Genomic DNA, 27,828 nt, shown 5'->3' on the forward strand with positions numbered 1-27,828 from the left:
GCTCGTCTTCGCCGCGGAGCTCCGGCTCCGAATCGGAGCTCCGCTGTGGAGGGGAGTGGCACCAGGTAAGGCCCCCCTCCCTCCTCTCCCTTACCTGCAGAGCCCGGTAAGGGACCAAGGGGGAGGGGGGGCCTTACCTGCGTCTGTCCGCGGTCCCTCGGCTTCTTCAATTGAGCCCGTGGCTCAACCAGGAAGTCTAGGCCCTTCCTGGTTGAGCTGCGGGCTCAATTGAAGAAGCCGAGGGACTGCGGACGGATGCAGGTAAGGGAGAGGAGGGAGGGGGGTTTACCGGGCCCTGCCGCTGTCGCCGTGTGGGCGACAGCGACAGCGGCAGGGCCCAGTAAACCCCACTTACCTTTCTTGCGGAGCTCCGGATCGAGGCGAAGGATCCGCCTTCACCTCGATCCTCTTCGCCTCCGCTTTAAGGGGAGGCGAAGCCCCCCGCTCCGCTTCTAATTCGCCGGTCCGATTAGAAGTGGAGCACATCCCTAATTGATACATGTGTGGATTGAGGAGGGTCTTGTTGGCAGCATGGCGCCGGACAACTCGGGCTGATGGAGCGCCTCTTCTGGCAAAGTTTGGGAACCACTAATCTAGGCAATGAAATCGGCCCCTCTCCTTTCTTAATATGTATTTGCAGGTTTATACATGGTTGGGGGAGGATTCCAAGCACTGAGGCCAGATGAAAGTAGTGAGAACCAGTGCCTTAACAGTACTGATCTAGAACTTGTTGACAATTTCAGTAAAACGAATATTTTGTTTTTCAAGGTCCTTGTCTCTGAGCAAATGGCTATTGGAGGCCAGATCCTGAGCAAGTCAGACAGTTTAGACAGTCTGTTCTGAGCGTTATTTGCTCCCTCCGTCCCATCTGGATTTGTAGCAGAAGAAATAAACAAGCCATTGCTTAGGCTGCTGGTCGAGCTCCCATTTTCTCCAACCTGGCTGCCCTTCAGGCATGTTGAAGTTCGACTCGCATCATCCCCAGCTGACATGAGGAAGCCTGAACTAATTAAAGCTTTCCATTTGGCCCCCTCCCAGCCCAGGCTCGACGCGCCCAACAAAAACTCCAAAGCCAACCCGGAAGGCGTGTGTGCTGTGCAAATCTACATTTACTTAGTTCTACATGCGTCGCGGGGAGAGCCCGTCTAGGACTTTTACCGTTTAGTCTTTGTGCCGATTGGTCCATCTTGAGAGGCGGCCGCGCTGACGTCACGGCGGCGGGTGCTTCTTTTTCGTGAAGGCGGGCCGTGAGTCTGATTGGTGAGCTGAAAGACTGGCGGGTCTGATTGGCCAGGCGCGGGGGACCCGTGCGAGGTTTGTTGTCCGGGCTCCGGTTGTCAAGCAGCAACCAATCAGGGCGCGCGGCGGAGAACGGCCGGAGCCGCGGAGCCAGCCGCGCTGCTCAGCCGCAGGAGAGCGCAGGTAGGCCGGCTGCCGGGGCCGAGCCGCCCGAGGGGGCCCGCGAGGCCTGTGGAGGGGAAGGGCCGGCCGCGGGTGGGAGTCGGTAGGCCTTGCCGGGGCAGCCTTTCCGGGCCGGTGGGCAGCGGGGCCTTCTTTTCTCAGGCCGCGGCGGCTCTTCCTTCCTCCTGGTGCCTCGAGCCCGCGCCTCATGCTTTGCACCAGGGGAATCTCCACAGGAGCAGATCAGTTGAGTTACGGAGCTTGTGTCGCTCTGGAGTGGTGTGGATTGCAGAAAACCTCTGAAGCAGCCTCCCCGACTGGCGCCCTCGAGATGGGTGGGACTGCAAGCCCCATCATTCCCCCTCCCTCGAGATGGGTAGGACTGCAAGCCCCATCATTCCCCCTCCCTCGAGATGGGTGGGACTGCGAGCCCCATCATTGCACCTCCCTCGAGATGGGTGGGACTGCAAGCCCTATCATTCCCCCTCCCTCGAGATGGGTGGGACTGCGAGCCCCATCATTCCCCCTCCCTCGAGATGGGTGGGACTGCAAGCCCTATCATTCCCCCTCCCTCGAGATGGGTGGGACTGCAAGCCCCATCATTCCCCCTCCCTCGAGATGGGTAGGACTGCAAGCCCTATCATTCCCCCTCCCTCGAGATGGTTGGGACTGCGAGCCCCATCATTGCACCTTTCCCGACCTGGCGTCTTCGTGATTATTATTTACTTATTTATTTATTTATTTATATAACACCATCAATGTACATGGTGCTGTACAGAGTAAAACAATAAATAGCAAGACCCTGGGTGGGACTGCAAGCCCCATCATTCCCTCTTCTCCGACCTGGCGTCTTCGTGATGGGCGGGACTGCATGTCCCCACATCTCCCAGGCCTGGTGGGGCCCCCTGATGTGTAGGACTGCTGTTCCCATCATTCCCAGCCAGGATGGCCAATGGGCAAGGATGTGGGAACTGTAGTCTAAAACATTTGGAGGGCACCAGGTTGGGAGTGGCTTCCCTAGAGAGACGCCGCTCCTTTGTACAGGGCGAGGTCATTGCCCTAGTTTGTAAGGTGGAGATCTACATCTACAAGCAAGCGATAGGTGTGGCTGGTACAGCCCTTTTCAAAGCAAAACAAATGTTTAGGGATGGCTGTGTCTTTGATGGGCTCCTAATGTAATAAAAAATATTTAATTTATGTAGAAATTTAATGGCTGGCTGGGAATGCGGGGAGTTCAGTCCAACACTTCAAGGACACCAGGTTGGGGAAGGGTGCTCTAAAGTGATGACTGCAGCAGGATAGAGCAATGATGACTAGTGTGATGATGAAGCGTGTTTGTTTTGCCAGCTAAATGAGGAAAGCAAGAACATCATTGTAGCCTCTCTCATTCTCATAATCAGGACCACCTCCATAATACCTTTTCAGAGCAATAGAGGCTTACAGGGAGCAAAGTTCCTCTAGATTTTGAGGAATACACTTTTTGGGTGCCGTTCTCTGCCTTACTGCACCATATATATTGCAATTGATTTAGGGGGCTTGTTTTTTGCTTGTGAGGAATGTATTGTATTTCTTCGATTCAAAGGCACCATTGATTGTAAGACGCACACTAATTTCAGTACCACCAACAGAAAAAAAAGCTTTGATTCTAAGAAACAATAAACGTACCCGCGTTTAAGAGATGTTTATATGGGAAGAAAGTGTGTCTTAGAATCGAAGAAATACGGTATTAGCAAATGTTTTCTCTTGTTCTTCTTAAAAACTGTATGCCATTTGGTGGCACAGGTGAAAAGTTGTTAAATTCAGTGGTTCAACAAATGTAGGTTCTTTATTTTGCGGATATAGATGCAGAGCGTATGTGTGAGATAGAAAAGTAGGCTAAGGAGCACTTGGCCATATATATACTTTCTGGATACAACCATTTCTGGGAGATTACTGTTCTAATATGCAAGGAAAACAGTCAAGGGCCGGATCTACACTACTGCTTTAAAGCGCTTTATAACAGTTATAAAGCGCTTCAACTGCTTTAAAGCGCTATAAAACTGTTATAAAGCGCTTTAAAGCAATAGTGTAGATCTGGCCCCGGTCTACTTTAATGTTGCTTAAGATGCAATCCTATACATGTTTAGACGGGGCAGGGGGATCCTACAGCAGCCAGCATTCCCTAGCTAGCCATGTCCTAAACTGAGGTTGTTGTGCTGTAGTTCTGGGTAAGCTGAACTGGTTGAAATTATATATATATCTCCCCCTACCCTTTCTTCTTTTTTCTTTTCCCTAGATCAGAGTTGCTTCCTGTGAATAAACAGGGCACTGGATCATCTATAAAATATATTTATTTTTTAAAAATTAAGAGTTTCATCAGTTTGCATGCTGCAGGACGGATCAGAAGATAGAACCTGATATCTGGGGGGTTGAGCCCCACACATGCTGACGAAAACAAAACATTGGGGTGGTGGAAAAGAAGTCTGCTTCTCTGCAGCTGTGTGAGAAGCCTCTGCAATGGCAGCGGCCGTTGTCACCAAGACAGCTTGGAAGCTGCGTGAGTGAAGCCCTCCGGCACCGTCTTGCCACTCCTAGCTGCGCCTGCTCTATGTTGGCAACTCTGCTTCTGATCACTTGATCTCCATCTTTGTTCCTCCTCAAGAGTCCTGAGTCCTGCTACTGCCTCCTTATTCTCCTCACTTCCTCCTCTCCCTTGGCCAGCCTCCTTTTCCCTCTGATTTTTCATCCAAGCCTGCTTCTATGGGGATTCCCTTTGATATGAGAGTAGGCAGAGCCCCGTGCTACCCATATAGGCAGGTGCCTCAGTGCTGAGTTGGTGGCCCATATGGCTCTGGCCCTCCCTCTTGTAGCCTTGAAGCAGGAGTAGGCAACTTGTGGCCCCCGAGCTGTTTTGGTCTACGGCTCTCATCAGTCCTCACTATTGGATGTTCTGGCTAGGCCATACAGCTGGAGGGCTGCAAGTTGCCCACCCCTGCCTTCAAGGATGGCTGGTATCTCTCTAAGATGGGGTGAGCAACTTGAAGCCCTCCAGATGTTTTGGCCTACAACTCCCATCAACCCTAGCCAGCATAGCCAATGGTGAGGGATCATGGTCAAAACATTGGAAGTGCCACAAGTTGCCCACCCCTGCTCTAAGACTAGAAGAGGGAGAGAATCCTGCTGCTCTTAAGATTTAACAAAGACATTGCTTTGAAGCCCTCTGGAGTTTGCCTGTAGGGTGCTCCTCCAGAGGCAATTGCTACTCACTGCTGGTGAGTGGCAAATTATAGATGTGATATCCACAACTGTTAATGGCTTTGTACTTCTACTGTGTACGCACAGCTTTGTGTGATTTCCAACTTTTTGTTGGAAAAGGTAGTTCGTATTGTGAACCTCACTTTACAGAATTTTATGGGTTTGCAGAGTACTTGGTTAGCTGAGCCTGCAGACTTTCTGGTGTCTGGGGTTATCAAGTTGGCTTCTGATCTGAACTACCTTGTTCCAGCTTGCACATGTGCAGTAAGGTGGTGTTGGTGTTCCTAACTTTTTTTTTAAGCCCAGTCTTGTGCCAGAGTACTCAGAGATCGTCCCATGTTGAATGGGTCTTAGTAAAAGGTGTAGAATTGCACATGTAATTGCCTTTAAAATGCTACAATATGTGTAATGTATGCAGTTAAAACAGTCCCATGTATGCCTGATCAATAATTGCCTGATTAAATATTCTTTGTGTGCATGTGTGTGGGGAGAGATAGGTGGTGATAATGGATGGAGAGCTGGACGTCCTGTGCTCATGCTTGTGTTTGCTTTTTTGTGCAGAGGAAATCACTGCTCACAGCAGCAATGTTTCTTCACTCGTGTTGGGCAAAGGTTCAGGCCGGCTACTGGCGACTGGTGGAGATGATTGCCGGGTTAATATCTGGTCAGTTAACAAGCCGAACTGCATTATGGTAAGAACTGGCTAATTTCTCTTTGTGGGAAAGTTGGACCAGGGAGCAGGGAAAGAACAGCGGCTTTAGCCACCATCCTTCCTCCATACAGGAACAGACACTAACAGTAATCATTCACAAGGCAGTTGTTGCTGATAACGTGACTGTCACTCTCAGCGCTTTCTGGGTTTCATTTACTTCCTCACTCTTTACAGTTCTCCCCCACCCCCAGCCCCATATGTACTGTATATAAAGAGCTGCAGCCAGATTGTTGACCTGGGCTGGTTACAGGGAGCATACAACTCACCTGTTAAAACAGCTCCACTGGCTTCCAGTCTGTTTCCAGGCACAATTCAAAGTGCTGGTTATGACCTATAAAGCCCAATACGGCTCGGGTCCAGGTTATTTGAAAGACCATATTCTCCTATATGAGCCTGCCCGTGCTCTGAGATCTTCTGGAGAAGCCCTTCTTTCAGTCTCACCATCTTCACAGGCGCGCTTGGTGGGAACATGGGAGAGGGCTTTCTCGGTGGCTGCTCCAGTGCTTTGGAACTCTCTTCCCAGGGAAGCTAGACTGTCTCCCTCCTTTATGGGCTTTCAGAAGCAGGCTAAAACTTGTTTGTTCCAGCAGGCCTTTGGAGAGTAATTTGGTCCTCCATCTATGTTAATGGCTTATAATTTTGTTGTGTATTTTAAACTTTTTTTTTTACACATTTCTTTTCCTATATTTTAAAATGCATGTTTTAACTTTGTAAGACCGCCTTGAGGCCCAGTATTGGGCAAAAGGCGGGATACTACTACTACTACTACTGCTAATAATAATAATATAAACCTGAAACTCTCAATAGTACTCCATCTATGCATGAAATTGTATGTCAGAATAAATTTGTTGGGCTTTAAGGTGCCACAAGACTATTGTTTTTGCAGCAATAGACTAACACGGCTGAGCTCTGTAAAATGTTAGAAGCAGTTATGGCTGTGAGGTCGCAAGCCCTCAAAATGGGATGGAAATGCAGTTCAAAGCTTCCCAATGAATTTTCTGCACCCTGCAAAGATGGGCAAGCATCTTGCTTGTGGAGAGCCTGTGCCCATACAGGCTGCCTGATCAACAATCAACTCCGAAAGGAGAGCAGGTGGTTCATACAGACACATTCTGTAGAAGCAGCTATACATGCACTATTGCCAGCCATACAAACACAGTTAGGGGTTGGGGCAGAGAAAGAAGCCATGCTGCAAGGTGGAAAGCCTGTTCAGCCCTTCTTAAGGAAACCAAAGCCTTGTGAGAGCACTAAGGAATGGAAAACAGGCCTTGGACATTTTTATTTTTTTTTTATTTATTTATTTATATAGCACCATCAATGTACATGGTGCTGTACAGAGTAAAACACTAAATAGCAAGACTCTGCCGCATAGGCTTACATTCTAATAAAATCATAATAAAACAATAAGGAGGGGAAGAGAATGCACCAAACAGGCAGTATAAAAGTCAGAACAAAATCAAGTTAATAATAATAATAATAACAACAACAACCTGCCTCTCCCTCTGGATCGAGGTGGGGTACAACACAAACACCAAAAAATACATAACTAATTAAAACATTTAAAATACATTATAAAAAGGAGCTCATTATTAAAAGGCATCTTAAAATTCAACTGGGTAGGCTGCCGGAAGAGATCAGTCTTTAAAGCTTTCTTAAATTCCGAAAGACTGTTTAAGTTGACGTCATCCTTTACCATTGCCTACGCTGTCCAGAGATAATGGGAGTTGCAGGCCAAAACATCTGTAGGGTCACCGTTTGTCCACCCTGGATTAAAGGGTTACAACCTCACCAACAGCAAGATCCTTATGACAGTGCCTACCACCAGTTTCACTGTCATTGGAAATTCAGAATAGGAGGCAAAAGAAAGTGGTTCATATGAACCTCCCAGAGAGCTCCGGCTATTGGGCGGTATAGAAATGTAATAAATAAATAAATAAATTTCTCTGTCATCAGGACAAACACCCTCTGAACAAAGTATTTAGAAAGTGACAGACACGGTAGGCACATTAAGGTTAGAAGTATAGGAAAAAGGAGTTGGAGTTTAACTGGAAAGAAGTGACTAGCAGATAGCAGGTTATAACTTAAGTCAGCCTCCCCCAGTCTAGTGCCCTCCAGATGTACTGGACTTCAGCCCAAGCCAACATGGGCAATGATCAGGAATACTGGGAGATGTGGTCTAAGACATCTGAAGGGAACCAAGTTGGGGAAACCTGACTTAAGCAGATGAATCTTGCTTGGTCTGATGTAGCAGGGCAGTACAAAGGGATGGAAGTGCTCTTTCATTCTACTTCCCCAGTAAGCCCTTAACTAGTTAACCCATTTAAGGTTAAGGAAAAAATTGGCAACCCCAATGGAACACAAATCAGACAATTTCCTGAAAAGTCCCCCAATCCCTTATATGAATTTGGCCCTCTATTGGTCTTTGAAATTTGCAAAGGAAAAGGATATTGAATTGATAGGTTCTGTCTGTGTGTGTGTGTGTGTGTGTGTTTATTTGCTGATTGTCAGGGGTGCAAGAACCATCTGTTGGGACGAGGTTAGAATCTTCTTAGATATTCCATATAAATTTTCCTTATGATGGGTATTCCCCAATATGTAGCAACATTTGAGGGCCATTTCAGACCAAAGTCTTTCACAATGGTACCTTGTAGTGGAAGTCTGTATGTATTATAAAGCCCAAATGAAAGGCAAATGAAAGCATTTTCATACTGGCAGTTTAACAATGGGCTACCACAACTTTTATTGAAGTATAAGGTGGAAATTCGTTAAAATGGCTTTTTCCTCCATTGTTGGAGTTGTGAGTGTCATGCTGGCCAATGGATAGTTGTATAAAAGAAATGACAAAAGTGTTTCTCCAGCAGAAATACAATAAAAACTCTGTTGAAAACACAGAAAGTACCAGAAATAAGGCAGACAATGTCTTGTGTGTGTGTGTGTGTGTTGCTAGATTTTATCTGCTGCAGTAATGGGCAAATAAAATATTCACCCAAAGGCATCAAGTGTGATCTCTGTGAGCTACTGTTTGAAGGGTGTTCAATATCTAAGATGCCACAACCAAGAAAGCCCCCTTTGCCCCAGGTCACCATCTACATGGTGACATGATAGCACTCTTCAAATACTTGAAAGGTTGTCACACAGAGGAGGGCCAGGATCTCTTCTCGATCCTCCCAGAGTGCAGGACACGGAATAACGGGCTCAAGTTAAAGGAAGCCAGATTCCAGCTGGACACCAGGAAAAACTTCCTGACTGTTAGAGCAGTGCGACAATGGAATCAGTTACCTAGGGAGGTTGTGGGCTCTCCCACACTAGAGGCATTCAAGAGGCAGCTGGACAAGCATCTGTCAGGGATGCTTTAGGGTGGATTCCTGCATTGAGCAGGGGGTTGGACTTGATGGCCTTGTAGGCCCCTTCCAACTCTGCTATTCTATGATTCTACATAACTTCAAAAGTTAGAAGGTCTTGGAGGAGGACTTCTGATGAAATTCAGTTTCAGCTCTCGTTGGGCCATAGGGATTTTTGGGTCTCCATGACTATGAGCATAGCTTTCACTTAATCATTGTGCTGCTTTTGTAGTGGCTAGAAGGAACTATGGTGATCTAAAAAACCTTGAAATTACTGTTGTAGACCCTCATTTTGGGTGGTTAACTTCCTCAGTTGGTTCACTGCTGCTTTTTCATTTTGCCCAGAGTCTGACAGGTCACACAACACCAGTGGAGAGTGTGAAGATCAATACGAATGAAGAGCTGATTGTTGCAGGGTCCCAGTCAGGTTCCATTCGAATCTGGGACCTGGAAGCTGCCAAAAGTAGGTTCAAAACTAATTCTTGTACCTTCCGCTTTCTAAGCCTCCCTGTTTAGTGACTAGCAGAGAACAAAGGGTAAGTTGGTCTGCTTTGAAGACTATAGGGTAGCCTCCCCAACCTGGTGCCCTCCAGTTGTGTTGGGCTACAACACCCAGCATCCTACGGCCAGCATGAGTGACTGGGGGACCCTGGGAGTTGTATTCCCAACACATCTGGCAGAAACCAGGTTGGGGAAGGCTGCTATAGCGGCACCTCTTCCTTCACATGTTCAAATGTAGTTCTGCAGTTGTGAAGACTCAAAGGTAGTTTTGTGTTCGCACGTAACAGCCCATCAGTTAAACAAACCGTGGGCCACTGAGGACAACTGGGTGAGCGTGGGCCTGCAGCACACCAGCCACCTCCACTTTTAATCAACAACCCACAACTGAGTTCTCCAAACCCGGACCGATGGGCTGTTTAATGGCTAAACAACTCAGTAATTAAACCAACAACAAACAATGAGTTATCCACCAGGTTGTTTAACTCCTAAACAACCTGGTGGGGATTTGATATCATGCTGAACAACCTAGAATGGAAACAATTGTGGGTTGTCGTTATATGTGAACTGGGTCTTTGTCTCTTCTCTGTGAGAGCTGTGATGCATGGTTTCTATTATGCTGACCACAGGGGATACAAGTTTTCTTTCTAAGGCATATAGTAAGGATGGGCTATGTGTGATCCTCCTGATGTTGATCGTTTGCAACTTCCATCATCCCTCACCATGGACTACCTTGACTGGGGATAGCAGAAGTTGCAGTCTGACAGGTTCTGAGGAGCCATGTGTCGTCCGGTCCCTCCCGACCCCAGCATCTAGCAACTTTGCCTAAGAAATTCTGACGTAGGAAAAGTGGGACCTTTCATCTTTTTTAACACTACAATTAAACTGAGAATGAAAAGAGCAAAGCATCTTAAGGTGCAATCCTATAATAGAACAATAACTGGTGTTTAGACAGAAAAACCCCCTGCAATTCCCAGATGGGAGTTGTAGGACCCTTTTCCTGTTTAAATATAGATAGGATTGTGCCTTTAAAGACAAACAGATTTGGGGCCTAGAGGATGGTCTGGTGGGAGCACCTGATGCTGCTGTATTGAAGCTCAGCTGGTGTAAACCTGATCTGCTGCGGATGGAAGGCTTGTGCAGAACAGCGCCTACACGTTGCGCCTTAAAAAACACCTGTGCATTAGTTTTCACCTTGTCAGTTAGCAGTTGGCAGATACATTATAGTTAAGGTTTGACCCTTTTTTTGTTCTATTGTTATAAAGAAAAAACTAAAATAACTAGTATGTATAATAAAAGAACGAAAAATGTTCTAAAAAATCATTTGACACTCTAGGATGTAATGTGCCTAAGGTATGAATCCAGAAAACCTCCTGTTGAACTAATAATTTGTTCACATTAAGCCAGTTGTGTGGATAAACACATGATTTATCAGTAATAATAAAAAAGAAGAAACTAGATGGTCTTTGTTTATCTAGAAAATGAGAGCTCATATTTTCCTTCCTAATTTTGCTGTGATGTTCTGAAATCCTGACTCGGGGGTCAAATGGTCTTGCCAACATAAAATAAATTCTTTAGGGATGAAACCCTATCAGGATAGCTGTGTATGCCTCTGAACCCGGAGGTTTATGCCTCTCCAGCGCAGGGCAGGTGGAGCTTGGAGGGGACCCTCACTTCTGCCCTCTGGCCGCTGTGCACTTTTGCCCAGGCTCTCGATTTCGAGTGCCTAGCCTGGGAGCTTTGGGGTGGGAGGCTGCGCAGCACATAGGAAGCTGTGTGGAGCTCCCCTCTCCACCCCTGGGCGCGCCCACCCACCCGCCCACCCTTTCCGCACACCGTTCCCGTCGGCGCAGAGAGAACCGCACTGGCTACAAGGTAGTGGCGGAGGGGCAAGAGGTTTCTGGAAATCCAGTGCCCCGTTGGCCATGGGATTGTGCCCTGAAAATATTTTATATTTTAACATGGTTATTTTTAAACAATGGATGCTTGCACTTTTGTTTGGCTTGCTGGTTAAAGAATTGTTGTTTAATTTGGCTTTTAATGTGTAATTGTATGGTTTTCTATTGTTGTGTACACTGCCCTCAGGGAAGGTTTATAAACTCTAAAAATAAAATAAAAAATAAAATAGGCATGTTAAAATATAAACAACCTGAGTAGACTTATGATTAGAAAAATCCTTTAATGTAAAAATTCTCCCATCCATGGGGTTTTTAAGTTCTTGATTTGAAGAGACTGAGCATAACTACTGCAATTGCTACATTTGAAATGACCACTAGGACAGCTGGAGTACAGATCTGCAGCAGCCAATAAATCCCCAATAGATCTGGTTCTCCCATAAGCAACTAAGGGAGGTTATGAAGCACACCTTGGGATCCCATGTTCATTGGTCAACCCTATTGGTCCTGTGGTCCTGTGGAGTATTCAACAACCTATCAGTTGAAGGACCAATACTCCACATTGGTCCTGTGGAGTATTCAACAACCTATCAGTTGAAGGCTTTGCAGCATTTTTGAAACAACACAAATCTTGGCATGTTATCTGCCTGTTTTTAGCTGCTCGCTACAACAATATTTGTCCAGAAATCCATCTATCAGGAAATGGGACTGTAATTCATATTAATCAGGAAATGTAGAATTATACTAAAGAGCTAAAAATTGACTAAATGGAGGATTTTTTTCTTACATGCGAGGTATGGTAATTTGAATAATCTAAAAAAGAGTTCTGACCTGTGAGTTTTGTACGGTCTAAGTAACAGTTCGCCATCTACTCGTAAACCTCTATACCTAAAAATACTATCTGAGTGGGATGATAAAATGTAATAGTCACAACAACTAAAAGGCCTGTCACTTAAATATAACAAATATATCTACAGTAACAACTGTTCTAAAAAGGATTAGAAGACTGAAAAATAAATATGTCCTCAAATTATACCATAAAAAGTTTGGCTAATATGGGTGCCAGGGAACTGCTGATAGCCGCTTAATGTATGTGATAAGGGGGGTGGGGGGCAAATCACCTCACATATCCAAAAAGATTTCAGCCACATCTGTGTACCAATATACCTCATGATGAAGTCAAGGTGTTAACATCAGTTTTACCCAAAATATAATTTGCTCTCCACTTTAGAGATAATAATAATTTCTGCTGCTGCTGCTGCTGCTGTTGTAACTTTTAAACAGAACATGTATCTCTGCTGGATTGGGTGAGCCACCATTTTGAAAAGTTGGCTTTCCTTTGAACTCTGAAAAGAGATCTTGGGCCTTCTCGAGGACGTTTTGCAGATCTTAGAAGCTTTGGCATTTATTGCCAAAACCTCACATGAGAGGCTTATAGTTCTTCACGCGTCGCCTTCTGAAGTTGCTGGAGGGTTAGACTTGTCCCACCCCCAGAGTTCTTATGGAAGCCACACACCAGGGGTGGGGGTGCCGTTGACCACCCACTCTGTTTCAGGGACCCGGCTTCGCTGCGCCTAGGCCTTCCACACCACGTAAAGCCTCCATGCAGCAAAGCTGCCCAGGCACCAGACGGAGGCCGCAGGCAGCACAGTCCAGTTCACTGACTAGCAGTTCCAAAAGCTAGCACTGTTCAGGGTGGGGGGCAGTGAACTTTGCCCTCACATTCTTTTTTGAAGGAGTCCTTTCTCCTGTGGGCCACTTCACACTAGATGCCACCATGTTTATAAATGAAAGTTGGCAGAAGTCACGAGTGCCCAGAAAGTCTATCCAGACTACCACAGAGTTTGCTGTAGTGAGAAGGGGCCTCTTTCTCACTACCATGGTCTGACCCAACTCAGCTGGAGTTGTGTCTTCTAGAACAGGAGTGGACAGACAGAAGGCCTCCAGATGTTTTGCACTTCAGCTCCCAGCATTCCTTACTGTTGGCCATGCTGTCAGGGGCTTCTGTCTAGAAGACATTTACTTCTACAATGAGCATAATCCTCTATTCTTTTTTCCTTTTCTTTTTTTTAACTACTACCGTAAAAAATGATTTTAATGTTTTGAATGCTTGCCTCCTGTTTGGTAATATTTGAGCAGCTAGCTATGTAGACCACACTTGCATCTCAAACGTTTCCCTCCTTTACTTTCCCATCTAGTCCTCCGTACATTAATGGGCCACAAAGCAAACATCTGCAGTCTAGACTTCCATCCTTTTGGAGGCTTTGTAGCTTCAGGGTCCATGGACACCAACATTAAGGTAAGGACCACTGTGTCCGTCCCATTCTCAGCATGTGTATGGAGAACAGCAGGCTCCCCAGAGGGATGTTCTATGTAGCCATGATGGCCTTGTAGACCCCTTCCAACTCTGCTATTCTGTGATTCTATGTTGCCAAGACATCTTCTGTTGGTGTTCATGGGAGCTTCGGACACATCCACTTCTAAATTTATTTATTTATTTATTTATTACATTTTTATACCGCCCAATAGCCGAAGCTCTCTGGGCGGTTCACATGCGACTTCTTAAGTAAATTGCTTAATAATTCCTGGCTGCTTAACCCCATGGTGATCTGTTGGCAGCCTTGTTGATGCTTCTGCCTGCTCCAGGTGTTCCCATGTCATACTGTAATCCATATTCCTCCAAGAAGACCAGAGAAAAGGCCCTAGAAGTGGCTACCCGGTTTCACAGAACCATCCTTCCTTTCATTGCCTAGATGAAGGAAGACTGAAAATATGTTTACATGTATCTGTTGCTCATGGCTACATAGAACAAGTAAAAATGGTACTTTTAGTTGGGCTAGTCGAACGTTGTAACCTATATATTTCATTCTGTGGAATCCATGGAACAGCACTCACCTTTGCCACAAGGTAGAAGAAAGGTTTCAAGGAGTTGTATGGATATCATGATTGATCTCTTAGTACTAGGGTGTGAGCTGGGCACAAAACAGTTATAATCTTAGAGAGGCATAATAGTTATCTTGTATTTTGTGCCAACTGCTTTAGAAGAACATGATGGCCTTGGTGCTCTGGGTGGGGAGAGGCTTGAGGGATGGGTAGATGATGAAGAATTCCCTGCTCTCTTTGCTTGCCGTGCTGCCACCCGCCTGCCCAGGCGGTCAGGGAACTCCTCCACATAGTTAAATGGGGTAAAAGTAATAAGTCATGAAGATGGATTTCAAAGAATTGCAGCTTGTCAGAGAAGTGGAATGCTTTCAGCATTAGGAAAAGCTGAACTGTATCTGTTGATTACTTATTACTCCTCATTTTATTAGTAGACTGAAAAATGAGTGGAAGACGCTTTCTTCCATAATGATACTGGTTTAAGTTTCAAAGGGAAATACACAGATCTCGTGATGGGTAAAAGCCGAATGGAATCCACAAGGAGGGGCTGCAGAGCGGCAGCTGGAAAGTGCTGCTAGCTCCTGACGCCGCGTCATGCCCCAGCCGGCCCAACGCTGCCCTATTTGACAAGCGCCTGTCCGGGGGGGGGGGGCTCTCCCCCCCCCCCAGCCCTTGTACCGAACCTGCTGCCTTAACTCGGGTGGGGGACCTCTTCCAGCCTAGGGCCAAATTCATTTACGGGGCCACATTCCAGTAGTGGGTGGGGCCAAAGGAAAAAAGGCCGGGGGGGGGGTACACAGCAAACGCAATGCATCCACCCCCAGCATATTTTAATGTCAAGCTCTTGCTGCCAGTGTGGAGAAACATTTCAGCCTATTTGAATGGGGGGGGGGGGGGAGAACGGCACAACAGCCAGGAAGCCACCAAGTGATCAGCGGTTGGGGGAAGGGGGGGCGGCCTTCTGGGGAACCTGGGGGGGGAGGGAATTGCACCCCCAGGAGGGCTTGAGATTCCCCACTCCTGCTTTAACTAACATTGCACCCAAGGCCTCGTTTGTGCTGAGTACTCTGTGTTCCACACTTCAGCTTGGAGCCCACTTTAAAACTGGAACAGTTGTATGTTCTTAGAAAGCACCATTTGATGCCCAACTCTTAGTTTGAGACAGGTGTTTTGAGAGCTTTTCAGGACACGAAGTTCCCATTTTAAAACTTCCATACTTTTCCGTTCATGCAGCTTTGGGATGTGAGAAGAAAAGGCTGTGTCTTCAGGTACAAGGTAAGAAGGAAACCAGGACCGGTCTCAACAGGGCAGCCCTGAAATCTGAATCCTGACATTTACTGCTCTTGCATGGGCAAGTAGTACAGAGTTTCATTTCAGGGAGCTCTTTGAGACAGGGAAAAGCAGACTTGTAACGTATCGCCAAAGTTCACAGTCAAATTATTTTTACAAGATTCCCCACTTTTTATTTTTATTTTAATTTAGAATGTCTTCTTGCTCAGACGCTCTGGGCAGCTTGCAGCATTTTCAGTGGCTCTTACATGTCACCCAAGGTCTACAATTTGGAGCTGGCCGTGCTGGCCAAGTCCCAAGTGGTAGTTGCCAGGCCCCAGCCGCGCTCTTCTCCCGGCTAGCCCGGCCTCGCCAGCTGTTCCCCTGCAGCCTCATCCAGCCCTCTCCTGCTGCGGAGCAGGAAACTGGCAACCCACCTGGGGGAGGGGGTGGGTTGCCAGTTTGGCTTTGCATGGCCAGGGCTCTCCAGGTGCCAGCCTTCCTCCCAGCTCTGAAGCTGGTGAGGCTGGCTGCTCATCATGCTCAGCAGAGGGCAGCGCTGCACTCACCGGGGTGAATGGAATTGTTGACGCCTGCTTGGAACTAAATACAGGGAAACAAAATTAATCTTCCTGCTTCCTATGCTTGGAAAAAGCAGACAAGAAAATGCTGGGGTCAGATCCTGTGGGCCTTGCACCTAGTCAGGGCAGTGATCTCCCAACTCCTTGAGAGGAGGAACATTTTCAACCAAAAATAACAAGCAGGCCAAGATCCAGCAGGTGCAGGAGAGACTACTCCAAGAAATATAAATACATCCAATACATTTTGAGCACTTTGTTCTTCATCGGGGACGAACAAAGCTGAAATCTGTGATGATTTTTGTCTTTGGTAATTTCCAAATTTCTGTTAAAAGATCGCTGGCTGCTGTGCTCTTTCTTCCATCCTGAAAGTGCCCAGCATATTCCAGGACTGTGTTGAGTCTGTTTTGACCTTTCAGGGCCACACTCAAGCTGTCCGGTGTCTCCGATTCAGTCCTGATGGGAAGTGGCTGGCATCGTCCGCAGATGATCACACAGTGAAGGTACCAGTCCGGCCGTGCCAGGCCTTTTGCCCTCGCTGGCACCCGCTTGCCTGCCTGCCTGCCTTTGGGCTGCCCACATCAAGAAACATTCCTTGGCTCCGAACAACTAGGAGTGGGGCTGGTCGACCTCCCACTGAGAGGCTTTACTCTTCTTTCTCTGTCTAGTTGTGGGACTTGGCTGCTGGGAAGATCATGTTCGAGTTCACAGGACACGCAGGACCAGTCAACGTGGTGGAATTCCACCCAAACGAATACCTTTTAGCCTCTGGTAGCTCTGACAGGTAAACCCTTGCTGGGAATGATGAGGGTGCTGGCGGGGTGGGTGGGGTGCTGTCTTGCCAGGCTATGAGGCTGGAGAACTGCAGAAACCTCGTCTAGCACTTGACGTGGCATGCTGCAAATAGACTTTGAATGGTTGTTGCTGATGATGTTGTGAAGGGAACAGCTCACCTTTGAGTAAGGAGGCCCTTCTGTCCACTTCACTGTCCTCTTCTGGAACCAGGTTTTGCAGGAGGAAGTCATGGTCCACCCCATGGGGCTTATCCTGTGCACAGCTTCAGGCGTGCAACGTCTACTTTTGCTTTTTATGAACCCTGAGATCCACCAGATGGAACCAAGGGGTTAAGGCAGTTACCTCCTGCACCTCATGAGCCATATACTGAAGTGACTCACATGTATTACTACAAATCTACATTTGAGTTTACTATAGATCAGAAAGTCTAATAGCCTCCTTTAGAAGCAGGTTGCCTTTGATCTGGTTTGCGCATAATAACCAACCATGCGTTGTGTAACCCATAGCTTGTTGGGGCCATAGGGGCGAGTTAGCCGCCTCCCAACTGCTTGCCATTTCTGCTTTATTTCCAGTTTACAAAACAAACCAGGATGCCCCATTGTTTAACCCAACAACAAACCATGGGTTAAAACTCTGGGTTCTTTCTCTGGGTTCCAGGTCCGTGGAAGCGAGGAGCAGTCATTCTGGTACCGTGGACGAAGAGAGTCTTTGAAGAAAATTTGGGGATCCAGGAAAGAATTGGGGCGGGGTGGGGGGCAAGGTGGGGGGGTGTTGCTCTTGGCTTACAGGGCATCACCCTAATTCTTAATAGAACCACAGTGTTGTTGGAAGCAAATGGCGCTGAATGTTGTTGTGTGACTAGGTTCCAGTTGCGTTGGACATGGGAGGCTGACCACAAGTTTTCTCTTTGTCTTGCAGAACTGTCAGATTCTGGGACTTGGAGAAGTTCCAGGTCGTGAGCTGCATTGAGGAAGAGGCCAACCCTGTCAGGTATGTGTGACTGGGGCAGTGCGTTGCATGAGGAGGGGACAAGGCAGGCGCTTCCAGATGAGCCCTTGCCCAGCTTTCGCCCTGCCTCATTCACCGAATTTTGCAGGGGATCTCGAATGACTTCTTCTATTTGCAGCCCTCCCGTGTTTTCCCGCTGCTTTTTCCATCTTTTCCTTACCAGAGAAAATACATGAAGGAGGAAAAGGTGAACTTTGATCTGTAGGACGAGAAGCCCCCTGCCTGGAAGCCCTTGCTTTTATTTGTGCCTCACGTCTTTGAGAAATGCTCTTGTGGTGTCCATGGCGCCATCCCTGGTCCAGCAACGTGGCTGAGCAGTATTTAAAACACATGTGGGTCGAGGCTCGCTGAGGCCACGCTGCTTGCCTAACCCGTCTGATCTAGTGCCGGCCCTTGAGCGCAGCAGCTGCGCATCGCGTTCCCAGCCCTGTGTGGATGAACTGTGCATTCAGGTCTCCCCTCTCCCCTTCAGGTGTGTGCTGTTCAATCCTGATGGCTGTTGCTTGTATGCCGGCTGCCACGATTCCCTGCGAGTATATGGCTGGGAGCCTGAGCGCTGCTTTGATGTGGTCTTGGTGAATTGGGGCAAGGTGGCTGATTTGTCTATCTGTAACAATCAGTTGGTGAGTGACTGAAATGCAGGACGTAACTTGAGTTTCCTGCCCTGCTTCTGGGCCCACAAGGTGTCTTCCTGTGGCGGGGATTTTGCTTGTGCACACCTGAGCCTTGGTACTTGCAAATGTACCCTGAGCCCCATTCTCTTTTCCTGTAGCTTTACCACAAAAGAGCGTATTTCCCACTCCCTCTGCCCTGGTTATCGTGGCCCCTGCTACCCTGCAGGGTGGATTCTTGTTGAGTCTAGAAGTGCTTGGCTGCAATCCTGATGTTAAAACCAATTTGCACAGAAGTTGAGTTTCTTTCAGGCTGATCCTTGAAGATGTGCTGAAACAGGTGCGCCTACTCTTTCTGTCTTTCATAGATCGGCGTTTCTTTCACGCAAAGCACAGTCTCTTCGTTCGTTGTGGACCTCAGCAGAGTCACGAAATGTGGTTCTGGCCTCCATGGGCTTCTTAGGGGCGACAGGCCTCTTGCTCAGCCCACGTCTGTGGGCTCTTCCTTGCGACGCATCTATGACAGGCCATCGACCACATGCAGCAAGCCCCAGAGGTAAGGAAGGCCGAATCCTGGTGGGAAAAGGCTCCCTAACACCAAAGGGATCTCGAATGACTTCTTCTATTTGAACCGTTCGTGTGCGTCACACCTGTGGTTTACTGGCAGAATGAAACACAACTCCGAGAGTGAGAGGCGCAGTCCGAGCAGCGAGGATGACAGGGAAGATAAGGAATCCACTGCAGAGATCCAGAACCCAGAGGACTACAAAGAGATCTTCCAGCCAAAGAATTCCATCAGTGAGTTCTACTGAAGTAATCTGGGTGGGGCTTCAAGAATCCTTGGATTCACCTGCCTTTGAGCTGGGGCAAACGGTGCCTGCTGTTCCTCCCATTTCAGACTGCATGTGGCAGTCGGGAAGTTCACTCTCCCCACAAGTGGGACTAGTTTACTGTTGCCTCTAGAGACTTTCCCGAGGCTAGTTTATGTTTGCAGGTTGCTATAAAATACGGCATCCTGACATATTCAGTCATGAGGAGCTAAGGTAGTAGCGTTTAAGTTTGCAGTATTCTGAGGTTTAATCTTTAGTGTATGGGATTGCTCCTGTATCATGAAAGGCAATTGGAAAAGAGTAATAGAATTCCTACACCCCAGAAGAGGCGTGGGTGCACTCATTTCTTTCTCAGAGGTAGCAATCTTGCTTATGGGAGTGACATAGGATGACTCATAATATGGGGAGCATCAATGGACAAACATCCATAATGCAGAAGTATTACTGCCAGTTTGGAGTGAAGCCACAGGCTTGTAAAGCTACCACCACCGCGTAGTCTAATCTCTTGTGTAATTTCCATGAAAAAGGAATTCGGTTCATGGCCGGGCTTTTACCTTTTGCAGCTCGAACTCCACCGCACAAGAGTGAGCCTTTTCCTGCACCTCCAGAAGACGGTGAGTTAGGCCTAACTTTTCAGGGAGTTGGGGATGAGCTGAAGAATTGCTTTCTGTTCTATTTCTGACCTCACATAGATGCTTGTAACATCTGGGGTAAGTTATGAGTCGTTGTTTTCTTGACCTAGAGGCTCCAGCACTTGGGCCCTGGGATTCTTGGCCACCAAAGAGGGGTGGCAGGAGCCATTCATCCCAATGGCCAGCCCAGTGTAACGAAAGAGTCTTCCGTGACTTCCCTTTGATTCCCAGGGAGGAGTTCCCACCTGCCTCCATGTGAGCAGTCCTGGTACTAAGGGGATACCGTTTTCTTCTCCTTTCTCTCCAGAGCCCATGCTTGCCAAGGAAGCCTCAAGGCCGAGTCAAGCTGTGGATGTTCAGACCCCATTGCCAAGCCAGGAGAATGTGAGTTTTATTTATTTCATTTCATTTTTATACCACCCAATAGCCGAAGCTCTCTGGGTGGTTCACACAAATTGAAGTGCCTGGCATCCTCTGTTTCCCCACACACCCCGCCCTCCATTTTCATGCAGCAAGCGCTGTGCGCGAAGACATGCTGCTGTTGTGGCCCTGCCGCGTTTGGCCCTGGGCCCCTCCCGCCCCCCGAGCGCTCCTCCAGAACGGGGTTTGGCCCTCGGGCTGAACGGGGCTCAGCAGCACTGCTCTCGCGGCATGCACCGTTTATTTCATCTCTTCCGTTTCTGCCCCAGCCAACAGCCGGCGCTCCCCAGAGGCAAAGGCCTCGTGACTCTGTGTGCTCAGCAGGGCCCGGAAGTCCTGCTGGAGAGACTTGACAGGCCTCTCCCAGGAGCTCTTGGTTCTGCTGCTTGGATCTCCACACCAACTCTTTGGGCTTTCTCTCTTTTGGCCAACTGTGGCTGCAGGAACGTGAGATGAGACCTGGAGCTTGTATCTAAGCCTTTACTTGAAGTGCTCCAGGTGCCTTTGAGCCGGCCATTCAGATGTTGCTATGTCTCTAGGGGTAGTGATGGGAGGCAAGGAAGAATGCAATAGATGTGACCAGGCCTCGCAATCATGCGGAATCCAGGAGGGCATTGGCTTAGCTGCCTGTCCGAGAGCTGCAAGTGTGTTCTGAGAGCGAGCAGCCCAGGATATGCCTGCCTTGACTCAATCTCCACTCCCTGCTACAGCCTGACCCCATTCAGAGGCCACCAATAGCTTCCTCCATCCCTATGACCCGGGTTGAGCCGTCTGTGATCCCTGCTGCCAGGAATGAGCCTATCGGGTTGAAAGCTGCCGACTTCTTGCCGGTAAGTTTCTTGCCTATAGAAAACAGGTTGGGAAAAGAGATCAGCTGTCGCCTGGGTGTGGGGAAAGTCAGGCAATCGCCTGGCCGTTAGCCTCACCATCTTTGAAAGAAAAGCGGAGTTGTTGTTGTTGTTGTTATATTTATTTATATCCCGCCTTTTAACCAGTGCTGGGCCTCTAAGGACCTACAAGAATTGGAGGTCTCTGAAAAGGAGATGGGTCGGGGCTGTGGGATACAGAACTGAGGTAGAAAGAATGCCTCCCTGGGCAGGATGCTGAGAGCAGAGACCTGTGTATAGAATTCACAGGCAGCCTGAGGACACTCGGCACCTTGGTCTCATAAAAAGAAGCCAGTGGTTTTCCCAGGCATTTCCGTTTAACCTCAGCAAAGGTAGTGGTATGAAAGCGGTCCACGGTCTGCGTCAGTGGCCCGTGCACTTCAATACCTCTATAATGCAGTCGTGTGGCTTGGCTCCTGCCTCTTCTGTGCTGCTTTCATTGTGCGATATCCTGCTTGGTGTAGATGAGGCTGTGGTGTCATTCTTACAAGCAGGCTTTGCATCTCTTCGTCTCACTGTATAGATTTTGCCTTCTTTCCTTTTTTTTAACCTATGGAGGGGATGTCTTCAGAGTATTCCCGTATAGGATCTCTCTCATGACCAGCACCCATGACAGTTTAGGAAAGAGGCAACTCCTTGCGAGAATCTTCTCCTACTCTGCTCCTTCGCTAGATCAGGCTGGAGCTCAGAAACCCACAGAGCAGAAGAAAGGGGTGGAGGACCTGTCACAGCACGCGTCCTTTGGCTGTGGCTGCCGGGGTGGGAAGTTGCTCTAGCCCTGCCTAACCCTCTTTGGAGGCCATCCGACTAGAAACTATCAAGTTAACTTGGTGCATTTCCCTTTTCACTCTCTACTTGCAGGCTGTGAAGAACCAAAGCCTGACAGAAATCGTCGATGAGGAGGCCATGTCCCAAATCCGGAAGGGCCACGAGACCATGTGTGTGGTGCTTACCAGTCGCCACAAGAACCTGGATACCGTGAGGGCCGTGTGGAGCACTGGAGACATTAAGGCAAGCTGTGCGTTTGCTTGGCTGGACGGCCCCTGAGGCGAGGGGCCTGGTCAAGGCCGGACCTCAACCCTCCTGCGGCTGTGCGCCTGGGTACAAAAAGCCTGAACCTTCCCATGGGTCAGGTCTGGTCAGCTGAGGCTTTCACAGCCCTTCTGTAGAGAACCCTTGGCTGCCTTCCTCTCATTTGGTTGCTGCCATCAAGATAAAAACCTGTTCTTGTCATCGGATTGTCTGTAATTGAACAGGGAGCTACAAGTCATGGCTGCCAACTGGTGAGCATCTTTTACTCCAGCGCATCCAAAACCAGTCTAAGCCTCGTTATTGCGAGGAGCTGCCTTCTGGAAGCCAGGCGGAAGGCTTTGACACAGGGGCATCTGCCTTTAGGAGGGCTCTTGTTCGATCTCCATTTTCCTGGCCTTGACCAACCTTCACAGCCCTGCCTTAAGGACGTGAATCCTGTAGTCAGAATATATCCTGCATGCTTTTTCTAATGTTGTGATTAGCAGCCGCAGCCGCCCTGCCCATCCTGGGAGGGGAGAGAGACATTGCCCCCTTCCACAGTGAGCCGGAAGGCCGTTTGTTACTCTTGGTCTGGGGAGCTTACGAAGTTGGCCTTGGCTGAGTGTTTTCAAACTGTAGTCCCAGTATTTAGGTAGCCTTTGGCTGCTAGTAACTGATGAATACACTTCAAACAAAGCAGGCACCAACAAGAGTTAGTAAGGGGGGAAATCTTGATCCATTTTTATTTTATTAGAATTATTCTTGTAACATCACATAAAAATATAACTTACAGAAAATAACATAAAACATGTTCTTAGATTTTAATTGCTTAGCAGGAAATAGAATTTCCTAAACATTTCTTGTTTTAAGACATTTATTATTAATATTTATTTATATAGCGCCATCAATTTTCATGGTGCTTTACAGAACAAAGCAAAATACAAAACACTCTGCCATATATATGGCTTGCATTCTAAAATCACAGTAACAAACACACAGGGAGGGGAAAGGCCATTTATTCCTAGTCACTTAAAAGGGAGAGGGGGGGGGTGGGGGAGTTGGATGCCAGGGGCCCCTGCAGTCCTTGGGGGAAGTTCTCTTTCCAGAGACCGGCAGACTGAAGGGCCTTGGTGCTTTCCGACAGCTGCTTCTGCTAGGAGTTTTTATTTTAGCGACTGTTAATCCATCTTGCAACGTGTTACTGTTATCGCTTTCTGGTCAACACTGGTCTTTGTCTGGAGGTTAGGTTGGGGGTGAGGAATAGTTCTTAGTCCCGCCTCAGTAGCAAGACTGAGTTCCTTTTTGTTCCTTTCTGGTCGACGAGCTGTAGTCTGTTCTGTTTCTGTAGCCAGTTTTGTCTGAAAGCAGGGCTGATGCCTGCACATCTGAAGCTCTCTCCTGAGGTCTGCTGGTGTTGCTGAAGGCATTGGGGCGTTCTGCTTGGCGGCCCCCTGTGGGAGGCGCTCATGAGGTCCCTCTCCGTGAGCCTGGCCTTTACCCCGCTCTGGTGCTGTCTCCTTTGCTCAGACATCCGTGGACTCTGCTGTGGCCATCAGTGACCTTTCCGTTGTAGTCGACCTCCTGAACATCGTCAACCAGAAGGCGTGAGTTTTTCTGCTGCAAGGGAACGGTTGGCGGGTTGGTGGGTTGAGCCGACGTGGCGCCTTCGGTGCTGTGAGTGTCGGGATCCGGTCGCTTCCCGTTAGCCGCTGGCGAGTGCCGCTGCAGCACCTGGCCGTTTGCTTGGGGTGGCCGGCCAGCAGGAGCGGCCTGTTCACTTCCTGCACTGCAAAGTGGGGGTGCTCCATTGGCAGATACCACAGTCCGGGTCCCAGGGCTTCTCTCCTGGAAGCCCATATCCTGTTTGGGGCTGGCAAGAGCCGGAAGGTTCTGGGGGTCTTGGCAGGGGCATGCAGAGGCACCACGTGGCGCTGAGCTTGGAGCCCTGGTGTGACTTGGATACTCTGTAGGAAAACCACCAAGGAAATTGCTTTATTCCAGCCCAGCTTGACCCAGCTCAGTTCCGGCAGCTGCTCACCAATGGCTCATGCTCCAGCGAAGATCTCTGGGACCTTCTGTGGGTCCCTGTGGGGTCTTCTGCAGGGCTCTGAGCGTTAGTGGCAGAGAGATAGGAGCGTCCAAAAGGAGTGTCCGAAAGCTCAAGCAGCGGTCTTGATCCAGATGAACAAACCAGTCCTAGCAGTTCCCAGCTCCACCGACAGCAGGTCTTCTGCAAAGCCAACAGCTCTTCATTGCCCATTTAAGTCCAGGCCACCCCAAAATACTTTGCATTACAACAGCAAATGATATATTGTTGCTAGGAAAATCCATTTCTCCCCAGCTACTGAGAGAATTGCAGCTATAAGCTCAGAGGTATCGGGGAGCTCTGGGGGGGTGGGGGTGGGGGTGCCAGCATCCCTGCCGACAAACAGGCGAGGCTGCCGTTCCCGTGAACCCTGCTGAGGGCTCAACACAATGTGGCGGCTCTCTGGAGCCTGTGTTCTTTTCCAGGTCTCTGTGGAAGCTGGATCTGTGCACGGTCATCTTGCCTCAGATAGAGAAACTTCTGCAAAGCAAATATGAAAGGTGAGTCCCCTGGGAAGGAAGCATCCTTGAGAAGGACAGGTGCGTAATCTGTAGAGCCCTGCATTGCCCAGCGGTGGCAGGCCGCTTTGGAGAGAGACACTCTCTGGGCACGGGCCGTTCAGTTACTTTCCTGTTGTTCTGGTCCTGATCAAATGGCAGCCACTGCATGCGCCCTGGGCCCAAACCGTGCTCGTATCCAGCAACGGTCTCGTCTCGTCGGAAGGAGAGGAACCGTCTGACTCGCCCCGGCGGAGGGGGGGCCCTTGAGAGCCCAGCGCAGGGATCCGGGTTGTAAGCTTTGAGAAGGTCCCGCACCGTAGTGGGGCTTATCCAAAACGAGGGCTCACTGTTCCCACTTAGCATTTACTGGGGTGTCATTTTGCCCCACCCCTCTGGTAAACATGTTTGAAGCTTGGCATCTGGGGGAAATGGCACAAGCAGAGTTCAGCATTTCCATCCAGTCTGAAATTTGGACCAGTCTCTATCCAGACTGCCTTTGAAGACTGTTCGGAAACTTCAGCTGATTCAAACAGCTGCAGCCACAGTGTTGACCAGGGCTGGTTACGGGGAGCAGACAACTCCCCTGGCTTCCAGTCTGTTTCCAGGCACAATTCAAAGTGCTGGTTATGACCTATAAAGCCCTCTATGGCTCGGGTCCAGGTTATCTGAAAGACCGTATTCTCCCATATGAGCCTGCCTGTGCCCTGAGATCTTCTGGGGAGGCCTTTCTCTCAGTCCCACCAACATCCCAGCCACGCCTGGTGGGAAAGTGGGAGAGGGCCTTCTCAGTGGCCGCTCCAGTGTTCTGGAACTCTCTTCCCAGGGAAACTAGACTGGCTCCTTCCTTGATGTGCTTTCAGAGGCAGGCGAAAACTTTTTTGTTTTGCAGGCCTTTGACGAATAATCTGGACCTGCGTCTATGCCAAGGACTTTTAAAATTGTCATGTATTTTAAGTGTTTTAATATTGGAACCTATTTAATATATTTTAACTTCTGTATATTTCTATTTATAGGTTTTAAATGTATATGTTTTACATTTTGTAATGCTGCCTTGAGGTCCAGCATTGGGCAAAAGGCGGGAAATAAATAAATATAAAATTATTATTATTATTGTTGTTGTTGTTGTTGTTGTTGTTGTTGTTGCTCCAAATGCTGGAGATTAAAAAGAGAAGGGTGGCTGTTGCTCTCCTGCTTTGCTTTCGAACTTCCTCGTCACGCCATGCTGGCTGCTGCTGGCAAACTGCGTGCTGAGCTAGATGGACCAGCGACTGGCAACTCCTAAGCAGCGAGATGCTCAGAACGGCGCCGTCTGTGCGGCAGCTGCAGGGTGTCCACTGGGGCTGAAACCAAGGGACTTGGGGGGCAGCAGCTGAATTTACGTTGGCTCCGTCCTTCCTCCTCCGCCTGCTTCTCCTCTTGCATTTTGTCAGGCAGAGTTTTGTTTTTAAAATGTGTGTCCTTTCTGAACCTCTGTCTTTCTGTCAGTTATGTCCAGACTGGCTGCACTTCACTGAAACTGATCCTGCAGCGATTTCTCCCTCTGATCACAGACATCCTTGCCGCACCGCCATCCGTGGGAGTAGACATCAGCAGGGAGGAAAGGTAGTGTATATCCTAGTGGCTGCCTGACATTGCGGCTGCTTCCCTTCCTTGCAGGTTTGTGTGGAAGCGGACAGGCCTCTGCTGTCGTAATGCTGCAGGTCTAGCCAAACGTCCCACTCCCCACCCCCATCAAAGTCTCCTTGCACTCAGGCTTCCCACAGCTAGTTCGGGTTGGCTCTTGTCCAGGTACGTTTGCCCCACAGAAGCTTGAAAACTCCAGCTTTTTACGTAAGGGCTAGAAATTTCTGGATTCCTACATACTTGTTCCAATTTATCAGCGAGGAGAGGGCTGAAGGGGAAAAAAACCTTTGGGCATCTATCAGTAAGGCTGATAGACTTCATCAGACAGACAGACGGACGGACGCACACACACACATTTTGGCCCTCTTCTCTTTCCACGTCACTCGGTACTTGCTGCCATCCGCTGTACGTACCCCCGCACGTGCTCCATTCTTCAGAAGCCTTGCGCTGTGTGCACCCATGGCGGACTGCTATTCAGCATGTATCCACTGGGAATGAGACTTTTTCCGTTGTGGTGCTGGTATTGAGGAGTGACCTTTCTTAAGAAAGGCCTTGAGTTGGCTTCTGTTTTCTCCACAAACCATTTTTTTTTATAATTTACCTGCCCTGCTGTTTTGATTCAATTTTGTATTGCTTCAACAACACTTTAAAAAGCAGGATGTCTTTTCTAGAATAAATAAGATTGGCAGAGGTCACTCTGAGTCAGGCTAGCCTCGAGCTGCCCCCTCCTTCCAAATGCTACCAGCAAATGTGATACACAAAGAATGTGCAAGTCTGCGATCCGTCTCCCTTCCTACTGCAGGCTCCACAAATGCCGCCTGTGCTACAAGCAACTGAAAAACATCAGCAACATCATCAAGAACAAATCTGGACTCAGTGGCCGCCATGGCAGTGCCTTCCGTGAGCTGCATCTTCTGATGGCTGTCCTTGAGTGAGGCTCTGCTGTGTCCACCCACACTGGCATACCGTGTCCTGGACCCTCCAGTCCAGTCCATCTTTGGGTATTTTTTATTTCTCCATCTCTCCACACTCCTCCAGAGGCAGGGGCTGCCTCACTGTTCCAACTCCAGTGCCTTACAGGTTAGATTGCAAGTCAGGCCGTCCTGCACTGGTGCAGCACACCTCCTTTCTGCATACAGGTTGAGGGCTGGGAATGCAGTGGTGAAATCCCAGTGTGGACAGCATCTCCTGACTCTGGCAACCAGCAGCGGTTGTGAGCCCTGCCTGGTTTTCCTTTCTGGTCTTACACATGTGTGACTTGAGCCAGGAATGGGTGGGGCTGGACTTGCCTGATTTGTACCTGTGTTGTAGCTACTCCTTTGCATCTGCCTCTTGGGCTGGAGACGTGAAGCCAGCCTCTTCTGACATGGCTGGGTCTGACCCATCTTGCTTGCTTCTCATGGGGGAAGTTGTCGCTGCGCTGGGGAACCGGGCGTTCTTTCCCCTGCATCACACTTGTAAATGTGCTGGAGCCTGCTGGTCATAAAACTGTAACTTATAATGAATTTTAATAAAACGTTTGTAACTTTGATTTTGGAAAGATGTGCGAAGGTTTATGTCTCCCCCTGCTGCAACCCAGAATTTTTCGGGATTATAAATTGAACTCATTTTCACCCA

General features: G+C 48.6%; 1 protein-coding gene across 2 annotated transcripts; it reads left to right on the forward strand.

Annotated features, from left to right (window-relative positions):
* The first annotated feature begins 1,316 nt into the window (after positions 1–1,316).
* KATNB1 (katanin regulatory subunit B1) lies at positions 1,317–27,742 on the forward strand. Of its 2 annotated transcripts, none has more exons than XM_063140878.1 (20): positions 1,317–1,422; positions 3,677–3,937; positions 5,197–5,327; positions 9,034–9,151; positions 13,280–13,380; positions 15,195–15,236; positions 16,228–16,311; positions 16,477–16,592; positions 17,522–17,593; positions 18,084–18,234; positions 18,591–18,778; positions 18,890–19,020; positions 19,616–19,666; positions 19,992–20,068; positions 20,815–20,934; positions 21,853–22,002; positions 23,530–23,606; positions 24,514–24,588; positions 26,074–26,190; positions 27,014–27,742. In XM_063140878.1, exons 2-20 carry the CDS (start codon positions 3,898–3,900, stop codon positions 27,144–27,146), a joined length of 1,974 nt encoding a protein of 657 aa, XP_062996948.1. In that variant the 5' UTR covers positions 1,317–1,422; positions 3,677–3,897; the 3' UTR covers positions 27,147–27,742. The 2 variants fall into 2 exon arrangements, with proteins under 2 accessions (XP_062996948.1, XP_062996949.1); XM_063140879.1 differs by lacking the exon at positions 1,317–1,422 and adding an exon at positions 2,007–2,023.
* The last annotated feature ends 86 nt before the right edge of the window (positions 27,743–27,828 follow it).

Source organism: Elgaria multicarinata, chromosome 14, assembly GCF_023053635.1.
Source record: "Elgaria multicarinata webbii isolate HBS135686 ecotype San Diego chromosome 14, rElgMul1.1.pri, whole genome shotgun sequence".
Classification (NCBI taxonomy): domain Eukaryota; kingdom Metazoa; phylum Chordata; class Lepidosauria; order Squamata; family Anguidae; genus Elgaria; species Elgaria multicarinata.